This window comes from Eleutherodactylus coqui, chromosome 3, assembly GCF_035609145.1.
Source record: "Eleutherodactylus coqui strain aEleCoq1 chromosome 3, aEleCoq1.hap1, whole genome shotgun sequence".
Lineage (NCBI taxonomy): Eukaryota > Metazoa > Chordata > Amphibia > Anura > Eleutherodactylidae > Eleutherodactylus > Eleutherodactylus coqui.
Window position 1 is genome coordinate 295,775,640 of NC_089839.1, and position 20,483 is coordinate 295,796,122.

General features: G+C 45.9%; 2 protein-coding genes across 4 annotated transcripts in view; one reads left to right on the forward strand and one right to left on the reverse strand.

Moving 5' to 3' along the window:
• Positions 1-312: 312 nt before the first annotated feature.
• LOC136621904 (uncharacterized) lies at positions 313-5,414 on the forward strand. 2 transcript variants are annotated; one of them, XM_066597758.1, is made up of 5 exons: positions 313-415; positions 1,106-1,146; positions 1,214-1,288; positions 3,243-3,441; positions 4,192-5,414. In XM_066597758.1, exons 1-5 carry the CDS (start codon positions 349-351, stop codon positions 4,614-4,616), a joined length of 807 nt encoding a protein of 268 aa, XP_066453855.1. In that variant the 5' UTR covers positions 313-348; the 3' UTR covers positions 4,617-5,414. The 2 variants fall into 2 exon arrangements, with proteins under 2 accessions (XP_066453855.1, XP_066453856.1); XM_066597759.1 differs by lacking the exon at positions 1,214-1,288.
• Positions 5,415-9,605: 4,191 nt separating this feature from the next.
• The window catches only part of MYSM1 (Myb like, SWIRM and MPN domains 1), a 45,818-nt gene continuing 34,940 nt past the window's right edge, over positions 9,606-20,483 (reverse strand). For both annotated transcript variants that reach the window (XM_066597762.1, XM_066597761.1), the window contains exons 18-20: positions 16,607-16,712; positions 13,984-14,041; positions 9,606-10,127 (exon numbers count right to left, since the gene is read on the reverse strand). In XM_066597762.1, coding sequence (XP_066453859.1) covers positions 9,963-10,127; positions 13,984-14,041; positions 16,607-16,712 — 329 coding nt within the window. In that variant the 3' untranslated portion in view covers positions 9,606-9,962. The remainder of the gene's footprint in view (positions 10,128-13,983; positions 14,042-16,606; positions 16,713-20,483) is intronic.

Here is a 20,483-nt window from a genome sequence, read left to right on the forward strand (position 1 = left end):
TACAAGTTGTGATACGGGCGGGCATGGAGGTTATAGTACCCTGTTGTACCGCCTCTAGCTTGGATACAAGTTGTGATACGGGTTGGCATTATATGGAAAGGTAGATGTAGAGCGCCCCTGTGTGGTGATATACATGTAGGCACAGCAGCACTACTCTCCTCTGTGCATGCACTGAAAGACACAGCCATCTCCGTCTCATCATGTGACTTCTGAGCTCTCCACTAGGCCACGCCTCTTCGCTGCTTACTGGTGGGAGACTGCAGCACTTGTGGTTTCCAAGACAACAATCTCTCCGCCCATCTCATGTCATGTGACCGTAATATCAGCTGACCGGAAGTAGCTGTAAACATGGCGAGGAATGAGGAGAAGCAGCTGGGGAGGCTGAACCGTTTGTGGCTGCAGAAAGAGAAGGAAGGTGAGAGGCGTCTGCAGACATGTCTGTCCTTGTAACCTGCTCCTCGGCACCCCACTGTATCCTGCCTGGACAGGTGACCTCAGCTGACCCCGCCTTGTTCTCCCTGTGACCTCAGGCCTCCCATGTCCTCATGATGGCCTCATTCACTTACAGCATATCATCCTATATAGGGGGACCCCGACCACCCCCTGACGTGTTTTGCCCTGGTGAGGTGACTCATAGCTGCCACCATTGAGTCTTCTCAAGAGATCTGACCCAGGTTGTCCCCGCCATGTCCTTCCCAGTGTGCTGACCCCCTGTCCGCCCCCTGCCATGTCCTCCCTGATGAGGTGACCCGCTGTCTGCCCCCCCTGCCATGTCCGTCCCGGTGAGGTGAACCCCCTCTCTGCCTCCCGCCATGTCTTGCCCAGTAAATAGAGCCACTCTCTGTCCCTTGCCATGTCTTCCCCGGTGAGGTGATCCACTGTCTGCCCCTCAACATGCCCTTTCTGGTGACGGGATCCCCGCCATGTCCACCCCGGTGAGGGGACCCGCTGTCTCCTCCCCGCCATGTCCACCCCGGTGAGGGGACCGCTGCCTGCCCCTCGCCATGTCCACCCCGGTGAGGGGACCGCTGCCTGCCCCTCGCCATGTCCTCCCCGGTGAAGTGACTACGGCTGCTCTTTATCTCTTGGATTGTTCTCTTTACAGGAGGACGTGTGGCAGCCGTGTTCGCAGAGCGCCCCCACCTGGTGAGTGTCTGGAAAGGGAGGGAGGATGCAGTTAGGGCGCATTTACTAACCCCTGTGTTCTCTGCAGGCCGCTCTACACACCGCCGCCGACGTCAAGAAATGGATCCCAAGCATCAAGAGAGAGCTGGAGCATTACCTGGAGGTCCGTCGCCTCCGTCGTAAGACCCTCAAATGTTAAATATCTTGATGGTGTTGTGTCTCAATTTCTTATCACTTCAAGATCTCTGCTTGCTGTCAGCAACTGGAACCAGTAATGCTTAAAGCTGAAAATGGGAACCTCATCGTGATCTAATATGTGACACAGCTGAAGGTTTGTTACAAGTGTAGACAATCCTCTGTGAGCTAAACACATCAGCAGCAGAAATGTCTCTCTAGTCCTGATGGTTTGTTACAATGTATCAGTCTGCAGCCCAGGCCATTTACCTCACACAGGACTGTCTAGACTGGATATAACTGTAACAAACCCTCAGCTGTGACAAGTATATCAGGACTGGTTGTCAGTCTGTATATAAACTAGAATGCTTCCACTCACTGTCAGCAAACAGAGGTGTTGAAAATGGGAGGAATTGAAACACCAAAGGTATTGAACAGTTGCAGAAGGGTTGGCTGTACGCTAACGGACGGTGTATTCAAGCTGTGAACATTTATCACCACCATCATCCTTCGGGGGTGAATTAGTGCTTATTCACACTGGTGCGTGCGACGCAGGGCAGGGATACACGGACCGTTTCACCTACAATTTTTTTTTTGTCTGTATGATGCGTTTTTGTGATTAAAACGTTCAATATCAGATTTCCATCCGGTTTTCCCCACACGTGGCGTCGATAGTTAAATGCTTTTTGAATGGATTACACTCGCATGCAACTCACACGGCATAACGAACGGAGCAAAGCGCTTTTCTCTTTTCACCCTTCTATAGAAAATAACGGACTATTCTTGAAAGAGAATCGCCCAAAAAATAGGGAATGCAGAATTTTTTTCTTAAGGGCTTCTTCACACCGGTGAGTTTTAGCTCCATTATCTGGCAATGATAGTCATTTGATTTTATTGCTTTCGTTTTCACTCCTTTTTTTGGGGGGGGGGGGGGGGGGTGAATACTACGCCCGACAAAAGATAGTACTTGCCCGCATGTAGTTAAATAGTACGTGCGAGAAAGATAGCGGAAAGGTAGTTTGTTTTTTTTTCAAACCCCCGCACTATGGCATAGCGTTAAGCGTAGTTGCACATAACCCCGCTTGTTTTCGACCTTAAGGCTGATTTCACACAGGCGACCATGATATCGCGCTCGGGAGCGTTTGTTTTTCCACGGATGTGAGGCAATTTTGTATCAGGAAACGCCGCATATCACTTTGGGGAAGTGGCGATCGCCAAGTGTCTCCCATTGTTTTCAATGGGCAATGTTTTTGCCGACCCTATTGCAAGCAATGGACATGCGGGGGGAAAAAATTAAAAATCACTCAGGTGTGCACGATGCCATTCAAAACAATCGAGTTTATCTTCATCTGAGATATGGGCATCTCGAACTATTTTCTCGGCCGTGTGAAAGCGGTCTAAGAGTTCTTTTCAGATGAGCCAACTTCTCCTTTGGGCGAGTGATGTCGCCACCAGCTTCTTCGCTCGTTCATCCTGTTTATACAGGCTGACACATTGTTGGCTCGTTCCAATGAGAATCGTTCCGTAGTTCACATACGCTGTATAAGCGATTAAACGAGCGCTCTTTAAACCGAATGATTATTGAACCAGCTGACGATGGTTTTTATCCCCACGTGAACGATTATCGCTTGTTGTTCAGTCATTGGTTGAGTTTAGACTCACTTTTGCTCAATTGAATGATTTTTAGAAATCTAATCATTCCGTCTAGAAGCAGCTGATTTCGGACTCTCGACACCAGAGGAAAGTCGCTTGTGTGAATTAATGTATTCAAATGAATGAGTTCTTTTCGTGCGACTTCTGTCCATCTCAGCGTTAGACAGAACTTATGTGGGGAAAATCACCCTCTTAAGTTGGCGAGGGTCTGACCGCTGGGATCCCACCCCGTCCCTATCATTGGTCTCTGTTCCTCCATCTAGTAACAGACCCAATCGCTCTCCTTGCAGCAGTCGCAGCTGATTCACTATTCTGAAAGGAAGATTGAAGAATTCCAGGAGAAGATCGACGCTCTGAAGAAGGAGTACCAGCGCTACCTGTGGAAGCTGCGCCGCCTGGATCCATCCTGCAAGGAGCATCCGTGGAAATTGAGGGGATACACAAGGAAAAGGACAGCTGACGGCAAGTTGCCATCATGGGTGAAAGCAGGTGGGTGTAGTGGTGTACAGGGAGATCGAGAGGTGACCAGATAATTTTTAACCACTTCTGCCTTTTTCTTTCCCTGGTACATATCGTTCAATGAGCGCTATGTACTAAGATGTGAGAGTTTCTGCCACTATGTGACCCAGCAAGCATGTGCCCGCCGGGTGCCCCGTTACAGCAAAGCTAGCTGCAGGGTCCTACAGACCCGGATCACCTCTGCTATGCCTGCCCCAGCTACAATGGAAATAAGTGTCAATGTCCATGACCTCCAGAGCTCTTATGTGACATCATGGGGGACAGAGGTGGTAAAAAAAATACAAAAATAAGTTTAATAAAATAGAACTATATACATTAAAAAAATGACCCGAAGCCGACGCCAACCAAAACCATTGCTGCATGCACCCTGTAATCCAAAACCATACATATTATATATCAAAACGTACAAAAAAAAAGGACCCATTCCTGTACGTTATTTTAGCGTAAATTTACTAATTAAAAAACCTCAATGTTAAAAATCATTTTTTAATCCCAATAAAACTAAAAACAAATGAGGAAAAAGTCAGTGAAAAACTATAGCCTTACATGTCACATTTGGAAGCTAAAGAAAAAAATGAGGGCAGTTAAACCACCACATGGGTAAAATCCCTAAAAAGTGTCTGGTCCTTTAGATACAAAACAGCCTGGTCCTTAAAGGGTTAAGGGACAAGAAAAATGAAATCCCAGATACCTGCCGCTGATATTTGCTTCCATTGTTAGGTGGGCGCCCCGATGATGCTCTGCTCCCTATACCCCTCCTATCCGACAGCATGACTACCGAGCTGAGTGACCCTGCCGAGGAGGAGGAGGAGGAGGAGGAGGAGAGTAGTCTCAGGACCAGAGGACATGAAGCAGCCGCTGCGCCGGACCTCAGCAGCGTCAACCTTCCATGTCAAGACGCTCCTTTGGAATTCAGTAATGTCAGGTCTCACCCCAAAGACGTCTGGAGGAGGTCATCCTATAACACTGGAACGGACACCACCAAGAAACTGAAAGACATTCTCCTGTCAAACCCTCCAGACCAAAAGGGAATCCAGCCTGCAGGAAAAAGCATGGTGGATAGGACTGAAGATCAACCTACTGGCGTTAAGAGCGGAGGGATCCTGGGTTTGGATTGTTACTCCTCTTCTGAGGAAGACGATTGATGTTCAGATGGTCTAGAGCCGTGGCACTTTTCACAGACTGATTTTTCTGCCACCATATGGAGGATTTACTATAAAAGTCATTGTGTGATACGATTTTCATAGCAAAAACCTCTCCATTCTAATAAAGGAGTCATCAGGCACTGAGAGCAGGAGGGTTATAGTTTATCACAATCTGTACAGGGGGTCTGTCCTTCCTGTGAAGGGTTAAGGGCACCTGGTGCCAGTTTTAGCCCAGTACATCAATACTAGCGCAATAGTAGAGTTGGTCTTTCCCAGACTATTTTTTTTTTATGAAGGTTGATAAAAGTGGTTTGACTATTTCCCATGCCGGATGTAAATAAAGGGGCGTGCCAGACTGTCTCCACTCCCATTTATTTTTTCTACTCTTCCGCTTTACAGCCTCCTGTGCCATCATCCATGCACCGCTCTGAAGTGTCGCGCCAGCGCTGTGCAGATAGGCTAGTTGATTCTAGCTTATTCGCGCAAAAGCTGAGAGCCGACTACACATCACTGGTGCGACACTTCAGAGCGGCGAATGGATGACTCCTCCGACGTCACAGGAGGCTGGAGAGGCGGACTGGTGAAAAAAAAAAGTGAGCAGAGACGCTCAGTTTACATACGGCATGTTAACTATGCAGACCTCCTAGGCCGGTCTGACTGGACCAGATTGGAATTGCGGATTCCACGAGCGTATGATTCGTGGATCAAATGTATTGATTTATGCAGTTCCAATCACATTAGCGCATCGGAATTGTATAATCTGTGAGCGGAAAATAAAGTGCAGCCTGTTCTATTTTACTCCGGTTATCCGCAGCATAAAGCCTATTGTGTGTGAGCCGCGGGTATCTGCGTCATTGCGGGAAATATAAACAAAACGCGTACGGTTACTGCCTGTGTGAATACACGGTCATATGCAGTACAATTATGCAGCCATACGCAAGGTTATGGCTGGGCTCATAGTTATACCCGCACTGGATTCCACTTACGGCCATGTGAGCCCGCCATATACAGGTACGCTTTTATCAGCCTTAAAGGGGTTGTCCCGCAGAAGCAAGTGCAGTTATGGCCATATTAATGCACTTTGTAATATACATCGTGCATTAAATATTTGCCATATAGAAGTTATATACTTACCCCCTTCCGGTGCTGGCGTCCCTGTCTCCATGGCGACGACCAAACTTCTCCTCTGGTCGCCGGAACAGTTGCACTTGCGCAGAGAGGAATCCTCCTCGGGATGGTCCGGGCTCACGAGCTGCGTCCTGGCTCCTCCCCCTTCTCAGCATCATCGCATAGCTCTGCCCCGTCACATGGTGCCGATCAGCCAATGAGGTGGCTGGAATAGGCAGTGGAGCGCAGACAGCAGAAGAACATCCACGGTGCACCATGGGAGAAGACTCGCGGTGCACTGTGGGAGAAGACCAGCAGCAGCCATCTTGGAAAGAAGATTTTTTAAAGTTGCTGAACGGGGATTCAGGTAAGGGAATATATATATTTTTTTTAATAACACCTGGCAGCAGTATTCCTTTACAGGTACTGGGCAAAAAAAAAATTTCTCTTTAGGCGCAGGACAACCCCTTTAAGCAGTGAGGGAAAGACGGAGACGATTGTATTCTTGTGCTGGGATTGGTAAACTGGTGTCAGGTTCCCTTTAAAGGGCCTCCGGTAGTACAATAAATACATGAGGGCGCTCAAAACTGATGTAACGGGGAGTCTGAAGAGGTATGTTTTATACTCCCCCGTTACTGCGAAGCGCACCTGCGAACAGAGCTTGACTCTTTGCCGGCAGCTGTTTGTGCCCACTCTCCCATTGATCGCTATGGGAGAGCGGGCAGTCTTCTGAAATGAGTCAAGCTGTGTGCACATCAAGTCCACGGGGACCCAAGGCAGGACGGGTGAGCATAAACCAGACCTCTCTGCACTCCTTCCTCACCTTCCAGAACCATAATGAAGTTTATTTTGCTTAAGGTGCTGACAGCGGCCCTTTAACTTCAATATACCCATGACAACACTTAAGCCCCATATACACGCAACAAATATTTCTCAGACAATGTCGTTTGAGCGATAATCGTTGTGTGTGAATGCTACCATATTTTTTGTTTTGATGATTTTCAGTTAAGCTTAAAATCCAATCCTTCGGATAGAGAGCTGATAGCAGGGACTGCATGCTGTGATTCTCTAAGGGAGCGCTGATAACCTATTTTGCTGCAGTCTTGTGGAAAAACAAAGGGATTGTATGCAGATAACAGACCACCTGCTGTTATCTGCATACAACGAAGGGAGGCTTATTTACATGCAAATGAAACTAATAAGCAGCTTATGCAAAATGGTCACACAAACTGTCATTCTCCTTATCTTATGAACGAACTTTTAGTGATCATCTTTGAGTGCAAATGGAGCTTAATGCCTCTTAATGCCTCCTGTCCACGGGCGTTGCGAAGTCCCGCGGCAGATCGCCGCCCGGGAGCAGAAGCCACACATGAATCTCCGCCGGTCAGGCTAATCTGATAGGCTGACCGCAGAGAATCGGGGCAATTTGCAGCAATGCTAAGGAAAGCTTCGGCCGGCGTGATTCGCCGGTGGCTTACCGCCGGCAAATACACGTTCGTGGACAGGGGGCCTTACTCCACTATAAGGACAGTGCAGTGGATTCATCAAGGTAGCCAGAGTGGTTACAATAAAGGCTAGTCAGGTTCTGGATTCACAAAGCTAGTACGCAGATAGGAAGTGTTGTCATAGGAACAGAAGTGTAACATTTTCTGTTTAATGAACAGGTAATAGCTATAATACACAGTCTATACAGGAGCCCGAGGAGCCAGATCATGACTGACGCTAAGGGCCCATTTACACACAAAGATGAACGCTCAATAAGATGACTTTTGAGCGATCATTTTGCATAAACTACTAATTGGTACTAATACCTGTTAGTAGCTTATTAATGTGTGTGAGCCGCTGGGAGATGTAGTCAGAGAACAGTGGGTGGTCTGTTCTCTGAATACATTCCCTTTGTTCTGCTGTAGAGCTGACAATGAAATAATGTTATCAGCGTTTCCCGCGTAGAACACAGCGTGAAGTCCCTGGGATCAGCTCTTCTGCTGAACGATGGATTTTATCATTTTGAAGAAAAGTGAAAGATGGGCACATTTACACGCAGCGATTATGGCTCAAAAGATGGCTTTTGAGCAATAATCGTTGTGTGATAAAGGGCCTTAAGGTTCCTTTTACACGGAGCAACTGATCGTCAGCACAAGTGAAGGATGGCAGATTTGCTTGTGCAGCCCGTTTCTACTGGCTGATAGTCATTCTTTCACTTCTGTGAACGGACAAACGAGAAGTGAACTAATTCTCGTTTACTCATCGGCCGTATTTACACTGTACGGTTATTGTGCCCCCACTCATCCGGTGTCTCCAGCAGGTCATGGGCACAGCGTTGATTTGGGAAGTAATGGGTCACTGCGGTTCATAGGCTGTTGCCTCATCACTTGTAGAGCATTGTGGCTCAAGTACTTTTACTCAGTCGTCTATAATCCATGTAAATTATTAAACATTTTTTCATCTCCCCCCCCCCCCCTTTTCAAAAGGCCCAAATTTACATCACTGGAAAAATCAATAATGTCCGACTGGTGTATACCAAACATAATCCCCACCTGTCCTCGTTACATTACTAATTAATACAACTCAGGCTTGCTCAACATCTCTTCAGTACAATGATTCACTGACAGTCTATATTATACTCCAGAGCTGCACTCACTATTCTGCTGGGGGAGTCACTGTATACATACATTACTTATCCTGTACTGATCCTGAGTTACATCCTGTATTATACTCCAGAGCTGCACTCACTATTCTGCTGGTGGAGTCACTGTGTACATACATTACTTATCCTGTACTGCTCCTGAGTTACATCCTGTATTATACTCCAGAGCTGCACTCACTATTCTGCTGGTGGAGTCACTGTGTACATACATTACTTATCCTGTACTGATCCTGAGTTACATCCTGTATTATACTCCAGAGCTGCACTCACTATGTACATACATTACTTATCCTGTACTGATCCTGAGTTACATCCTGTATTATACTCCAGAGCTGCACTCACTATTCTGCTGGTGGAGTCACTGTGTACATACATTACTTATCCTGTACTGATCCTGAATTACATCCTGTATTACACTGCAGAGCTGCACTCAGTATTCTGCTGGTGGAGTCACTGTGTACATACATTACTTATCCTGTACTGATCCTGAATTACATCCTGTATTATACTCCGGAGCTGCACTCACTATTCTGCTGGTGGAGTCACTGTGCACATACATTACTTATCCTGTACTGATCCTGAATTACATCCTGTATTATACTTCGGAGCTGCACTCACTGTGTACATACATTACTTATCCAAAGTTAATTCCTGTATTATACTCCACCAGCAGACTAGTGAGTGCAGCTCTGGAGTCACTGTGTACATACATTACATATCCGTCCGTGGGATGGAGCCCTTAAGGTATCTTTAGATGGGCGATAGTCTCTCAGATGAGTTCCTTCAGGTACTGTTGGCCCGTGTACACACGGCCAGCGACACAGCACTGAGCAAGAAGTCGCTTGGTTGTCTCTAGTCGTTCCATTTCATCTCATTGAAACAGAATGACTGCTGAGCGGCTTCTCACTCGTGTAAAGAGGAGTCACTCAAAATATGAGCGCCAGGCTATTTATACTTAATGGAGAAAGTAGGCCTGAATGATCCCTAGGCCTCTCCGCCTCCATTCATTTGCAGGACTATCCTTCCTCGATGGTCGTTGGAATAGCAATACTGTGTAACAGCAATGCTGTGTAAAGTACTTTTACATCCTGTATTGTACTCCAGAGCTGCACTCACTATTCTGCTTGTGGAGTGACTGTGTACATACATTACTTATCCTGAATTACATTGCTTATTATACTTGATCGGACGTCGGGGGCTGAAAGTAGAACTACAAAGTAAATCTGCTTCCAGAGTTCAGTATAAAGGGGCTGTTTTTATTGAAGACCCCTTCTACTAGACCGTATAATGACATTGAGTTAATACTGGGGGGCATCTAGTTAGGTGAGAGAGTGGAGAGCTGCTGCACAGAGTGTCTCCCGATCTGGAGGACCCGGCCCATCCATAAAATCACTGAACACAATAGAAACAAGCATTGAGTCCTTATACGATAAGAGGCGGTGGCCCAGGATCAGAGCTGGTGGTCCGGGACCCCCAAGCAGCAGGACTCCCACAAGTCCAACGGTATAATTCCGAGTCACTGATGAACAATCACTCTCCTTAAAGGGTTAACACAAGATATGAACATGTCCATTGTCCATCAGACACAAGGTTCACTCCCCTCCTGTGCCTCCAGGTGGCAGCGCGTCCTCCGGCTCGTTCCCCTCCTTCAGATCTGTAAAACTGTTGAGAAAATAATCCTCGATCCTGCTCAGGAATTCATCTGCGAACGCGGTACAGGCCGAATTTACAAGCGTCCTCCGCAAACACGTCAGGAGCTGCAACCATAACAGAGGGGGCGGTTAAAACAAGGACATACGTATCACATGGCACCCAAGTACTATTATCCTGACTTAGGTTTTATACTCCAGTCGCATCCAAAGCTGCATCTGGAATAACCGAACGGTATAGCTGGGGGTCAGATAAAGCTCAGCTGCAGTGCATTCTGGGTGACCTATTTTACAGTTAGGCCGACTGCAGACGGGCAGAAATTCTGCGGCGGGATTCCCCGCAGAATTTCCGCCCCTGGGCGCCTGCATAGGATTGCATCACACGCAATCCTATGCAGACGGCCGCGGTTTGTCTGCGCAAAATCACGCGCAGCAAACAAACCGCGGCATGCTCCAATTCTGTGCGGGTCTCGCGGAGCCCCGCACAGAAACGTCACTCACCGCCTGCCAGCTCCGCTGTGCGCGTGCACCAGCAGCCGACACATGAAAGAGCCGGAGCTCCGGGAGCGGGTGGGTCCGCGGTGCTCTCTGCAGGCGCTCGGGTCGGGTCCCGCTGCAATTCTCCTCACAGCCGGATCCGACCCGGTCGTCTGCAGGCGGCCTTACGTGATATAACAGGTCAGGCAAAACCACTTGACAGATGCAAAGAAACCAACACATCACTGAATGCAGCTCTGGCTGTGACTGGAGTATACTACTACTAAGTGATCTGAAGTAAGCCGAGTGTTTGTACAGTTGCTTCCTCGCTGTGCGGCCTGGACTTAGCGGTTAATTTAGTCGTTTCTCTTGTTTTTACTTCGCAGTAAGATTTTTTTCATCCCCTAAAAATAATTCTAGTAGAATACAGGAAACGTCTGATGGTGGAGGATACGGGTAATGCGGGAGGAGGATTACAGACGATGGACAGCTTTCAGAGAAATACTGAAATCCCGACATTTTCTGTATTCGGTGACATTTCTTTAAACTGAAACCCAATAATATGGAAATCTCACGGAGTTAAACACAGGCCTATGCCAGATTAGAAGGAAATGACCTCCGTCTGGAAAAGAGTGGCAGATACCAGAAAGTGAAATTTGCCTGGAATTAAAGGGATTGTCCCACTGCTGGCTGTTTTGCTGCAGTAAGCAGACAGCCCCGTACGTTGTGCAGTGGCCCGGGTTGGTACTGCAAGCTGAAGCACACGACTCAGTCTACAGTACCAACCAGGCACAGTGTACAGGGGTGTCTGCTTCCTGCAGCAAAAACAGACAGAAGTGGGACAACCCCCTTAAACTGTGGTCCCCCATGTTGGGTGCTGAGGCCTCACCCACTATACTATGCAGAGTTGGGTTTGTCCTAGCACTATGAGGTTTCCTGCATCCAGTGAGTCGGTAAAAGAGTATTCCCACCCCATTAGATTATCCCCCCAACCATAGCGGTCAGACGTCCACCATGGCCCAAGGTGAGAGCAGTGGAGCGCATATACATCTCTGCTCCAAGGAAACCTCCAGAGTGCTCCGCTATCGCCAGAGGTCCCACTGAAGTCAACGGAGCTAGGGCATCCAGTCAGCTGTACTACAACAGTGGAGCTTCTGCCAGTGATATCATATTGTGTATGTAACAATATGGAAACGCCTGACACTATATACAGTAAGCAGAATGGCTGCCGGTATTGTGCAGGTGACTTTCAATGTAGCGGATATCTGCATATATAACATTAGGGGGTGATATAGCGCCATCTGCTGCTGGTTTGTGAAATGTCGCCATCTGGCCTAATCTTGAGGTTTCTACAGTCTCGGCTGTTTGGAGGTTCCCTACGGAGCCTCAGACACAGATTTTTATTAAAATCCAGGACCGAGTAGGTGCGTTATTCCATCCTGGAAAACGCCAGAAGGCTTGACAGAAGCCGGATAACCCCATTAAGGTCAGCGTGCTCCATGTCCTGCATTTCAGTCCTGTAGCAAAGAACTTTTCGTTTCCCGGGCCCGGAGATGGGACAAGTAAAAGGAAAACCCTAACAGTGATGTGAATGAGCCCCAGTGGTGGAATAGTTATATGGGCTCGGGCGATATTAACCCCTTGACGTTAGGGGGTGGGGTGCAGTAGACTCGGCAGTAGAGCCCACCCTATACCCCTGTGTAAACCACCTGAAGCCCAAACCTGTTTAAGGATGCAGCCTGTTTCGGACCAAAGATGAGATTATTTATTTTTTCATCTCCACTTTTCAAAAGCCGTAACATTTTTTTTCTGTGGACATAACTGAACGAGGGCTTCTTCTGTGCGGGCCGAGCGGTTGTTTTCATTGGTGCTATTTTTGGGACCATAAAATGTATAAACTTTGATACATTTTTTTTGGAGGACATTAGAAAAACACAAAAAAAATATATATTTTTTTACAGCGTTAATTCTGCAGTGTAAATGACGCAGTAACTTGTTCTGTGGGTCGGCACGATTATGACAATAAAATTATATATTTTTTAGGACTTTCTACCTTTGCGCAATAAAAACTTTTTGGAATTTTTTTTTTTCTCGCATTGCTGCATTCAAAGACCCGCGACTTTTCCATTTTTCCTCCCCAAACAGTCTACTTACTGTACTTCTCCACGCTCATCTACTGGCTTCTGCAGTCCCCCGGGTCACCTCCCCTCAAGCCTGACGGATCCTCTTCTTCCTGTGATGTTGCGCACATTCTCGGCAGCCTCCTTCCTGCAGGTCAGTTGAGGCTATGTCAGAAGCGACATAGTGATCACTGCTTAGCAGGGAGCGCCGAATGCTATGCCAGGCTAATGACGAGACTGCGCATTAGACCAGGTGTTGGCATTACCTGCTAGGCAGTGAACACTACGTCGTTAGTGACATAGCCTAAACTGACCTGCAGGAAGGAGACTGCTGAGAATGTACGCAACGTCACAGGAAGAAGAGACGGAACTGGAGCCAGGAGAAAATTGGTGAAGAGAAGGTGCGGTGAGTAGACTGCCTCATGAGGAATAGGAGAGTATTGAGTTTTTTGTTTTTTTTAATGACAAAACCCCTTTAATAGGGTTTGCCATGAGGGATAAAAAGTGAGTTTAATTTATTTTACTGATGCGGTGAAACCAGACATTAGTTCGGGCAGTTTTTTAAACAAAAAAGAGGGAAGGGGGGGCACTTTTTTTTGTAATAATTTTTTTAGTTTACATTTGATGCTCTTTTGGGGGGGCATCCAATAAACCAGTGATAGCATGATTACACAGATAAGCTCTAATACACTGCAGCGTATTATCAGGCAATCACAGGCAATGGCAGACTTGGACACCATTGGCTGACGCAAGGCCATTGACATCACAAAAGGCAGTTCCCTCTGTGAATATCATACATGCTGTAATCAACACGGATCACGGCATTACAGGGTTAAAAGTGGGATCAGTGTTATCACCAATCCATGTTGATGCAGCAGGAGGGTGAGAGCTCAGTTTCTGAGCCCGGACGATCTATAGGTTATAAATGTATGCCCATTTGTGGGCACTGCTTCCCAGCCAGAACGTCCATTTACATCCTGAGCCGGGAAGTGGTTAAACACTTAGATGCTGCGGTCTACATTTACCGTGGCATCTAAGCTGTTAGCAGGGGACCCTCTACCATCCAATCAGCTGTAACATATTTGCAGGGGAGCTCCACATCAGACAACAATTTTTTTCACTTAGCCCCTTGAGCGGGCACATGAAAGTTCCTAGGAACGTAAAAAGGCCCTTTAATGGCGTTTATAAAATGTCTGAGGTCAGGCAGATCAGGAAGAGTTTACAGCAGCACAGAGCATTGCAGGAAATACATGTGAGAGAAGGGTGATGATGCCAGCACCTGGCTTATCTAGGGTCAGCTAGGGGGGAGGCCTCAGGGGCTTTTAGTATTGGGACTACTTTAATGATACTTTATGACAAACACCCACCTTTTGTAAACAGGTCAGGTCGCAGTCTTGTCGAAAGCGCCTGTTCATCGGAACGCTGCTGCTTGGAAGAGAAAATATATATATTAGATCCGTCTCGTCTCATTCACCAGAGCTTCAATCCAGGGAACAGAATCAGTCAGCGTTCGCCTGCCTGCAGTCACTCCTAATGGAGGCGATTACAAGTGAGATATAACGTCTAATCCAATATCCCATTACACGCGTGCGGTGATCAATGTCCGGCTCTCACGCGGTAAAAGGAAAAATAATTAACCCACAAATTGCATTAGGATTCATTAACCGGCTACAAATTAAGGGAGCAAGAAAATAGAAGTGTCAGCTGGAGCGTTTCAGGCGCGGGATCGGTCGATACCGCCTCTACTGTAGGGGTCGCGCTTAATGCATTATAACGAAGCAGCTTTGCAATACGTGTTAAAGGGGTTGTACCAGAATCACAAATAATCCCCCATCGTAGGATAGGGGATAACTTGCTGATCGATACGGGTCCGGCCACCGAGACCCCTAAAGATCTTGAGAACAGGGGGACTGTGTCCCCATCAGCCTGTCACTCCAGGGTCTTCTCCCACAGCAGTGATGGCAGAATGAATGCAGCGCTGTCATGTGCGGCCGCTGCTCCATCTCTTTCAATAGAACTGACAAATATACTCAAGTGCCGCCCGGCTATCTCCGCAGTCCCAGTGGAAGCGAATGGAGTGTCAGCATACTTGTGTGACCCGCACTCCATGCAGTCTCCTCCTCACTGCGGGGGGTGCAGTAAGTCCGCAGGAAGGGGTTTAAGAAGTCAGACCTCCATCAATCAGCAAGTTATTCCCTATCCTGTGAATAGGGAATAACTTGTAATTCTGGTACAACCGCTTAACCCCTCGGTGACGGAGCTTTCTTGCTTTTTTCACCATTTTCGTTTTTTCCTCCTCTTTTTAAAAAAATGATAACTCCTTTATCCATCGACGTCGCTGTATGAGGGCTTGTTGTTGTTTGCGGGACAAATTGTATTTTTCAGTGGTACTATTTAATGTACCATATAATGTAGTGAAAAACTTTTAAAAAATTCTAAGTGGAGAGAAATAGAAAAAACACTTTCAGCCATTTTTCACTGCGTCCTGTTTCTACGGCGCACAAACTGCAATAAAAGTAAGATGATAACTTTATTCTTTGGGTCAGTACGATTACTACGATAACAAACTTGTAAAGTTTTTTTTTGCTGTACTACTTGTATTTTTCAAAGACATTTAGATTTTTTTAAATTATTTTCTCCGCCATCTTCTGTGCGCAATAAGTTTCTTACATTTTTCCGCCAATGTAATTGTGTGGGGCTCTTTTTTTGCGGGATGTCCTGCAGTTTCCGTTGGTACTATTTTGGAATACATACAACTCTTTGATTTTATTACATTTTTTCCGGGAGATAGGATGACCGAAAAAATGCATTTCTGGAGTTTTTTCCTCAAATGACATTCACCGTGCGGGGTAAATAATGCGGTACTTTGATAGACTGGACTTTACGGACGCCGCAATAGCAAATATGTATTTTTGTTTTATGATTCAGATTTTTTTAAATGATAAATATGGCAAAAGGGGAGCGATTTAAACTTATTCCCTTTTTTTTTTTTTTACTATTAGTAAAACTTTATTGATCTCATTTATTTATTTATTTTTAAGTGCCCCTGGGGGTCCACAATTTGCGATGCTTTGATCGCTCCTGCAATATGATGTAATGCTACAGAATTACATCATACTGCAATCTGACAGGCGGCCTATCAAGCCACGCCACAAGGATGGCTTGATCAGTCTGCTTAGGCAGCCTGCAGCCTTTCAGAAGGACCCCAGCTGTCATGACACCCACATGTCGCGTGGCGGGGAAGAATTGACAGTGACATTTAAAGGGTTAATAGTGCCGCGCAGATGATTGCAGCTATTGCCCACGGGTGTCAGCTGTATAAACAGCCAACGCTGTATGAAGAGTGGTCGCTCCCTGCGGTCTCTCTTCATACATACCCAGATGCTGTATGACGTAAATATATGTCCTGGAGCGTTAAGGGGTTAATACTGCAAAGTTGCTTTATTTTAATGCATTTTGAAAACATTATTGATAACGATGGCTTGTAAATTGTTACCTACAAGTTCTGCTCTTGGGGCCGCCTACAGTTTGTTGATGGAAGTTGCATTCATCTCAACAGTGCCTCTGCAGGAGGCAGGAAGCATTACATGGCGACCATTGAAATCCCCTCCAGAATGAGAGCCATGCAGGCCTCTGCTCTGAATAAGGGCTCCGTCACACGAACGTATTGTTACATCGTATTATGCGCACAAAATACGCTGCACCAATCTGCCATAGGCGGCCATGTTGCCACTCAGATATATCTTGCCGAATCTGCGCACAATAAAGATCGCAGCGTGTTCCATCTCGGCACGTATTACATGTGCATACGTGCTAAAATAGTGAATGGCGATCAGCGGCAGGCAATGTCATTGTGTCATCGCACAAATGCCCGATGCAGTGAATTATGCTTGTGTCAAGCCGCCCCACTAGCTGGATCCCGCTAATATACTTTACCGGACCCCCTATATCAATGACAACCGTGTCATTCCCGTCAGCCGGCGTCCGTACCTGTGGGAATGTCCGTACTTCTCAATCATCCATCTTGTCTTCTCAAACACCATTTCCCAGCGAGGCTCTCCGGGGCGATGCTCTACATCAAACCTGTACGGTATCCCTTTAAGAAAGGAGACAAGTCAGCGAACTTCTGCCACCAACAGAACAAGAGACGACACCAGACAGGTACAGGAGCCGGGATTGTTACAGTGTGTCAGGTAAGCTGAATTTGTATATGTAATGAAAGCAAGCAGAGATACTGAAAATGGTCAGTAACAGACAAAGCTGATTGTATTATGCACTTTACACAGTTTTATGCCATAAAAAAAGGCCACAATTTTGTGGCTTTTTATGACAGTTGTTACCTCCCCTCTAAAAGCAGGCAGGACCTCAGGCTTGTGCCTCTTCACACATTAGTCACTCTGAGCCCGCTGCAGTTCACTTTCACCGGCGTACTAAATGCGCTCTAAATAAATGTGCCCCAAAGTCTATTAGAAAGTTGCAGATCTTTTCATTGTACAATGATTAACCCTTTACTGACCAGCCTATATTGCACATTAACCCCTTAAGGCAGTGTTCCCCAACTCCAGTCCTCAAGGCACCCCAACAGGTCATGTTTTCTGGATTTCCTCAGAGTTGCACAGGTGATGCAATTATTGTCAACTTCAGACACTACGGGTGTTCTTACTATAGATTTTGAAAACATGACCTGTTGGGGTGCCTTGAGGACTGGAGTTGGGAAACACTGCCTTAAGGACACATCCCTTTTTTTACCCCCTATTTTCATTGTTCGCGCAGAAAATTTTATGAAGTTTTAGTTACTTCAGAGGAACCGAGGAATAAAACATGTATACACATAGAAGCGTTAGATTCTCCTCAGGCTGCATGTCCCAATGTCCCTCTGCAGTATGTGCCACCCCTCCCACTCTCCTCACTTTTTATTCTTGAAAGTAACGCCCCTTTTCTTCAACTTCACCCCTAGCCTGTAGTTTGCAGCCTCTTCTTAGCCTTAGGCCCAATGTCCACGGGCAAATTAGAATTATTAAATCTGCGCAGGTGACCCGCACGCATGATCTGCGCCCATAGGGATGCATTGAACACCCACAGGTAATTAAATACCTGCGGATGTCATTTTTCCTTGACGCGCGGATTGCACGTGTAGGAAAACACCCGCAGTATGCTACATTTCGTGCGAGTCTTCCGCGGCTTCCATTGAAACATATGGGAGCCATGCTGTCCTGTGGCACACCCGCAGTTGCATTTCTGCTGTGCCGCGGGAGAGCTGTTCAAAAAAAGAAACAGATGTGCTAGGCGCATGCGCGCTACGCAAACCAGCATGCCGAGCACATCCACCGGGACAAAGAAAGAAGATCTGGCCCCGACAGGCGGCACATCGGCAGCATATGGGCAGGTGAGTAGATCTTATTTTTAGGCCTCATGTCTGCGTGAAAGGAGGGGCCTGCTGTGGGATTCTGCATGGAGAATCCACGCAAACCTGATTTTCCTCTTGGACATGAGGCCTAAAATGCATGATCCATCCCTGCAGTTCATGGCCACTTCATTATATACCTTGCAGCCTTTCAGTATATGCATACAAATGCCAGTTAGATTCTCCTCAGTATATACACAGAGGTGAGGTAGATTCTCCTCAGTATATACACAGAGGTGAGGTAGATTCTTCTCAGTGTGTCCGCCCGCCATATATATATATATATATATATATATATATATATATATATATATATATATATATATATATATATATATATATATATATATATATATATATAATATATATATATATATATATACACAAATATATATATATATACAAATATATATATATATACATATATATATATATATACACATATATATATACACACATATATACACACACATATATACACACATACATATATATATACACACACACACACACACGTGGGGTAGATTCTCCTCAGTACACACACACACACACACACACACACACGTGAGGTAGATTCTCCTCGGTATATACACACACACACACAGGTGAGGTAGATTCTCCTCAGTATATACACACAGTGGTAGATTCTCCTCAGTATGTATGTATGTATATTATATACACACACACGTGGGGTAGATTCTCCTCATTACACACACACACACACACACACACGTGAGGTAGATTCTCCTCAGTATATACACACAGTGGTAGATTCTCCTCAGTCAGTATGTATGTATGTATGTATGTATGTATATTATATACACACACGTGAGGTAGATTCTCCTCAGTATATACACACACACACACAGATGTGGGGTAGATTCTTCTCAGTACACACACACGTGAGGTAGATTGTCCTCGTATATATATATATATATATATATATATATATATATATATATATATATATATATATATATACACACACATACATACATACATACACATATACATATACATACACACACAGGTGACATAGATTCTCCTCAGTATATATACACACATACACACACAGGTGACGTAGATTCTCCTTTGTATATATACACACACAGGTGAGGTAGATTCTCCTCAGTATATACACATTGATGTGAGGAAGATTCTTCTCAGTATATACACATAGAGGTGAGGTAGATCAGTGCTCCCCAACTCCAGTCCTCAGGGACCACCAACAGGTCATGTTTTCAGGATTTACTCAGTATTGCACAGATGACGTAATTATTGTCGGTGCCTCAGACATTGCCACAGATGTTCTTACCATAGGATATCCTGAAGAGAATCTACGTCACGTGTGTGTGTGTGTGTATATATATACACACACACATACATATACACACACACACACGGGTGACGTAGAGTATCCTCAGTATATACACACAAAGAGGTGAGGTAGATTCTCCTCAGTACACACACGCACACAGAGGCGAGGTAGATTCTTCTCAATATACACACACACACACACACACACACACACACACAGGTGAGGTAGATTCTTCTCAATATACACACACACACAGGTGAGGCAGATTCTCCTCAGGATATACACACACAGGTATATTCTCCTCTGTGTGTGTGTGTGTGTGTGTGTGTGTGTGTGTGTGTGTGGTGTGTACTGAGGGAAATCTACCTCACCTGTGTGTGTGTGTATTGAGGAGAATCTAGCTCACTTGTGTGTGTATATATACGGAGAATCTACGTCACCTGTGTGTGTGTATATATACTGAGGAGAATCTACGTCGTGTGTGTGTGTGTGTGTGTACGTGTACTGAGGAGAATCTACCTCATCTCTTTGTGTGTATATACTGAGGAGAATCTACGCCACCTGTGTGTGTATACTGAGGAAAATCTCCCTCACGTGTGTGTGTGTATAATATATATATTACACACACACACACACACACACGTGAGGTAGATTCTCCTCAGTATACACACACATATACACACACAGGTGGCGTAGATTCTCCTCAGTATATACACACACAAAGAGATGAGGTAGATTCTCCTCAGTACACACACACACACACACACGACGTAGATTCTCCTCAGTATATATACACACACACACACACACACACAGGTGACGTAGATTCTCCGTATATATACACACACACACACACACAGGTGACGTAGATTCTCCGTATATATACACACACACACACACACACACACAGGTGACGTAGATTCTCCGTATATATACACACACACACACACACACACACAAGTGAGCTAGATTCTCCTCAGTACACACACACACACACACACACACACACACACACACACACACACGTGAGGTAGATTTTCCTCAGTACACACACACACACACGGGGTAGATTCTCCTCAGTATACACACACACACGTGAGGTAGATTCTCCTCAGTATATACACACAGTGGTAGATTCTCCTCAG

Excerpts from the sequence above, each read along its gene's own strand:
- LOC136621904 (XM_066597758.1), top strand. The coding sequence starts at position 349 with ATGGCGAGGAATGAGGAGAAGCAGCTGGGGAGGCTGAACCGTTTGTGG. Across the intron at positions 1,147-1,213 it reads TCGCAGAGCGCCCCCACCTG|GCCGCTCTACACACCGCCGC; the intron begins GTGAGTGTCTGG and ends TGTTCTCTGCAG. Across the intron at positions 3,442-4,191 it reads GCCATCATGGGTGAAAGCAG|GTGGGCGCCCCGATGATGCT; the intron begins GTGGGTGTAGTG and ends TTCCATTGTTAG.